The following is a 5,114-nucleotide window of genomic DNA, read 5'->3' as shown; positions in this document are numbered from 1 at the left end:
AGTTTTAATTCCCACCCTTGTTTTAAATTCATCAACAAAGGGTGAACCTGTGAAACCCTGGGCACTCCATCCTAGACTCCAATAAAGGAATAACCCTATGTCCACTGTCTCTCTACTGCAACCTCACTGAGTGGCCCCAGGTATACCATGTATTCTCCAGGATTCCTGTGTAATAATTCTTTTTTTTTTTTTTGGTCTCTAAGTTCCCTGATGGTTGTTGCCTAGGTGCATCATGTAATCATAATAAAAACCACAAGGCAGAAAGAGGAAAACAAATATCGTATATTAATGCATATATATGGAATCTAAAAAAAATAGTATTGATGAACCTATTTGCAGGACATAAATGGAGACACAGATGTAGAGAATAGACCTGTGGACACAGGGCAGGAAGGAGAGGGCGGGATGAGTTCAGAGAGTAGCACTGAAACATATATATTGCCATATGTAAAACAGATAGCCAGTGGTATTTCACCAAATGACAGGGAGCTCAACCCAGTGCTCTGTGATGACCTAGAGGGGTGGGATGGGGTGGGAGGTGGGAGGGAGGTTTAAAAGGGAGAGGACAGATGTATACCTATGGCTGATTCATGTTGATGTATGGTAGAAACCAACGCAACATTGTAAAGCAACTATCCTCCAATTAAAAAAACAAAAACTGGGGTCCGCGCGTCGCGCGTCGCCCGGTGCCTCTGCCGCGGCCCGGTCTCCCGGCGGGAGGGTTCACTGCGCGCGGCTAGCCCCGCCTCCCAGCCGGGCTGGGGACGCGGGCATGGAGCCGGCCGCCGCCGCTGCCTAGCCCGAGGCCCGCGCCGCTGCCTGGGGCGCTCCGACGTCTCCGCGGGGTGGGCCGGGCGCTGCGCAGATGGCCCTGCTCGCCGTCCTCCTGGTCCTCTTCCTGACCGCCGCTGGAAGGTGCCAGGAGCAAGCCCAGACCACCGACTGGAGGGCCACCCTGAAGACCATCCGGAACGGCGTTCACAAGATTGACATGTACCTGAACGCCGCCCTGGACCTCCTGGGAGGCGAGGACGTGCTCTGCCAGTATAAGTGCAGTGACGGATCTAAGCCTTTCCCACGTTATGGATATAAACCCTCCCCACCGAATGGATGTGGCTCGCCACTGTTTGGTGTTCATCTTAACATCGGCATCCCTTCCCTGACAAAGTGCTGCAACCAACACGACCGGTGCTATGAGACCTGCGGCAAAAGCAAAAACGACTGTGACGAGGCGTTTCAGTCTTGCCTGGCCAAGGTTTGCAGAGATGTGCAGAAAACACTGGGGCTGGCTCAGCACGTGCAGGCCTGTGAAACCACCGTGGAACTCTTGTTTGACAGCGTTATACACTTAGGCTGTAAGCCGTACTTGGACAGCCAGCGAGCCGCATGTAGGTGTCACTACGAAGAAAAAACCGATCTTTGAAGAAGATATTGACAGGTGGTGACCACGGATAAGGACAGAAGAACATAACCTTTGACAAAGAGCTAATGTTTTTACAGCCTAAAGTTGCCTTATTTTTGTGAAAGGATTATTTTAAGACCTTGCTGCTGCTGCTGCTAAGTCACTTCAGTCGTGTCCGACTCTGTGTGACCCCACAGACGGAAGCCCACCAGGCTCCCCCATCCCTGGGATTCTCCAGGCAAGAACACTGGAGTGGGTTGCCATTTCCTTCTCCATTTTAAGACCTTACTTTGACATTAAAACTTCAAACTAAAGAAACAAATGCAGGTTATCTTCCCAGACGTTGCTGCCTTAATGTGCCACACTGTCTTGACCAGTCACAGAAAGCGGTGCATGTTAAGGGGAGAATTTTTTAAAGAAAGAGTATGACTCAGTTTTCACAACTGTATTTACCAAAATTAAGGTCAAACGTGAAATTCATGATAAGGTATGCTCAATATTATCTTATTTGGAAATATGGTGAAGTCTTCACTTAGAAGTATGTTTGTTTTCTGTAAAATTTAAAATATACATATATGCCCAGAAAAAAAAAAAAAAAACCTACAAGGGCGAGTCCAACCACACCACTGGTTCTGAAAGTGGAAATGTCTATAGGGGCTCACCTCAGGCCCAGGTGAGTGCCCCCAGACATTTCTAGCCAAGAGCATCGCTGTTGATAGGCTGAGACCAGCACACAGTTGGCCTAGTTGGCAGGACAGCATGACTGCCTCTGTAGTTAATCAAGGGGGACACTCTTCAGCTGCACCTGCCTTACTAGCTGGCCAACCCACACGAGTAACACCCTCTGGGAACAGAACACCGCTGGCTGGAGGTCTGCTATGCTGCCATGTGCTTTTGCATATTGCCTCTGTCCTGTGTTGTCTGCAGTATCCAGGCCAAGATGTCATTGCTGCCATAATAATTCAATCATCTCTTCAGAGCAGCATGATCAAGGCCATATGGTCTAATGAGACAATTAGACCACTAATTAAAAAGGCCTTAATTGACTATTAATGTACATGAGAGCCTTCCAAGCCTCCTGCTGTGCAAAACTGGCATGCTCCAATGCCTCTGTCATTTCCACCACCGTAGTGACCCAAATGACTCTCCCTGAATCTCCAACCCTCAATAGGTCCCATTCGACCCTAAGTCCAGAGAATTCCTTTTACATGGTGCTCCTCTAACTACAGGGCAGCACTGCTACTACAAAATTCTGGGAAGGGGGTTCCTGGGCAAGGGAACACTGACATGCCGACTAGAGATCACTGTCCAGATGTCCCAATACGTCAGACTCATGGCCCTCCGTCACAGTTGCCCCAGAAAGGCCTCCCTCAAACAAATTTCCCTCAAGAGAAAGCCTTCTCCACTCCCTTCCTAATAAACCCCTGATCAAGTTGTGCCCTGTATGGGAATACAAGGCAAAACCTCTACTGGGAGTTATGAAAACATGGGGCTCCTGGCTGCTTAACCTCTGGACAGCTACTCTCTAAACTCCAGACCCTGAAACTAGTGTTCTCCCAACCACAGCCACCTTCTGCCATCCCTCCTCTGGTCCCAGCTCTCTAGCCCCAAGCCAGTCCCTGCTTCCCCGCTGCCCCCCTCCCTAACCTCCAGGACTGGCTACCACTTAAGCACCCACCCTGTGAAATCAGCAGCTCTCCTGGGCTTGTCCCACCTCCTGGGAACAAATACTCCTACAGCACTCTGGTGGTTCATTAGAACAATGAAAATACACAGTCCTTTTTGGCCCTACTAGATGGTGATGCTAGTGATAAAGAACCCTCCTGCCAATGCAGAAGACATAAGAGACACAGGTTTGATCCCTGGGTTGGGAAGATCCCCTGGAAGAAGGCATGACAATCCACTCCAGTATTCTTCACTGGAGAATCCCATGGACAGAGTAGCCTGGTGGGCTACAGTCCATAGGGTCACACAGAGTCAGACATGACTCAAGTGACTTAGCACAACACAGCACAGATCCAAGTCACTATCATGCTAGACAATCCTTCTGAAACCCCAAAACAGAAGCCCTTCTACCTGACCCAGGAGACAGATGGGCTCCATGTTAGACATTTACAACTGGCCTCCTGTTTGCATTTCATGGGGCACAAAGAAGCGGGCCTCAGGCTGGATACTTAACAACTGTTAGCATTTCCTGAGACAGGAGATATAGGTGGGCTCCAGTTAAGGTATTTGCAATCAGCTTCCTGTCTGCCCTCTGAAGTGGAAGTAACAACAGAAACAGGGTAAACAGCCAGTGTTTATCTCTTGTAAACACCTTAAGGTAATAGTCATGGTAAAGACAAAGAGGGGCAAAATCCTGTTTGAGTAAAGGATTAAGGGATCTCCGCTCCCGTTAACTTTGGGACAGCAGAGACACTACATATGCACAGAAAGACTCCTTGTGGGTCAAAGATCAGGGGATACCAGGCCATAATGAGTCTTACTCCTCCCAGAAGCCTTAAGTTCAAGATTCATCTTGGCTGAGGGGTATGTGCAAACCCAGGGGAGGGTCCTAGGATAGGTTTGGTGAGGAAAAAGAAGCCAGATAATTGGCTAAAGGTGAACAAAGACCCAGAAGAACTGGCCTATATAAATGACTTAACTGCCTCTTCACTGCCCTCCTCCTCACTTGGCAGAATGCCCACACTGAGAAATGGAGTATTCTTGCAATTATAACTAAACAAAGATGTCACAGTCATTAGTGATTTCCACCTTCCAAATGTGGATCCTAAGGACAGTCAGAAAGGAGAACAATACCTGCAATCCTGCAGCCATCTGGCTGCAGCCACTTCCTATGGTGAGCACAGAGGAACTCAGGATGTAGAAAAAACATAGGTTACTGGCCTCAGACAGCTGAGATGCATATAAAATGAATGATTTCAGTGAGCCCACACTTTTGCATCTTTCCATACACAGAAAAGCACTGAATTCCTTAACTTAGGATATCTGGTTTCTTTAATTCACAAAAATACTTCTGATGTTCAGACTACCTGCCCTTTGTTGCAAACTTCTATAAAACCTGACTTTGCCCCACCCCCACCCCAAGCCTCCTCAGAGCAGTCTCATGATTATGTGAGATGCTTTCTCCCAGGCTTGCAGTCCTAAAAATTCACACCAAGTAAAACACAACTCTCAACTTTAAGGTTGTGATTATTTTTTTAGGTCAACAACACCCTTTCTCTCCGGATATGCATCTCTGTCTTACTTCTATCTTAACTAAACAAACCTATCTCTGTGTGCTCTCCCGCTTGTCGTTGTGCTATGTCTCTAATAATATACTTTATACCTGCATTTATAGTTTCTGCCTTCATGATAAATGCATTTTTCACTAGGGGCAAAGATCCAGAGAAAAATAGCTTCTAGCCTCTAGCCCTTGCTGGTCTGGTAGCTAGGATTCCTGGTTCTCTTCCAGGTTACCTAGGTTTAATTCCTGAGCAGGGAATTAAGATCTTGCTTCATGCTGCCACTCAGCATTGCCTCGCTGAGATCATACCTACAGGGCATTGACAGAAAAACAATCAAAGCTGCACAAACCCATTTGGTTGTCACTATTAGGATCCTTCACCTCAGATTCCTCTGGTGGTGGCCCCAATGACACCATGCCACATGGAATAAGCCCAATTTCTTGGCTTTCCTGGTGGAACTCTCCAATGGACATGAGGGACACTTC

General features: G+C 47.7%; 1 protein-coding gene across 1 annotated transcript; it reads left to right on the top strand.

Moving 5' to 3' along the window:
- The first annotated feature begins 795 nt into the window (after positions 1–795).
- On the top strand, positions 796–1,461 carry LOC129564558 (group XIIA secretory phospholipase A2). The gene has a single exon (XM_055438651.2). It carries the CDS (start codon positions 866–868, stop codon positions 1,421–1,423), a length of 558 nt encoding a protein of 185 aa, XP_055294626.1. The 5' UTR covers positions 796–865; the 3' UTR covers positions 1,424–1,461.
- Positions 1,462–5,114: the final 3,653 nt, after the last annotated feature.

This window comes from Moschus berezovskii, chromosome X (genome assembly GCF_049115385.1).
Source record: "Moschus berezovskii isolate FMDL1 chromosome X, NW_MosBer_1.0, whole genome shotgun sequence".
In the NCBI taxonomy this organism is placed as follows: Eukaryota; Metazoa; Chordata; class Mammalia; order Artiodactyla; family Moschidae; genus Moschus; species Moschus berezovskii.
The sequence above is the reverse complement of the archived record's forward strand: the minus strand, read 5'-3'. Positions and strand labels throughout refer to the sequence as shown.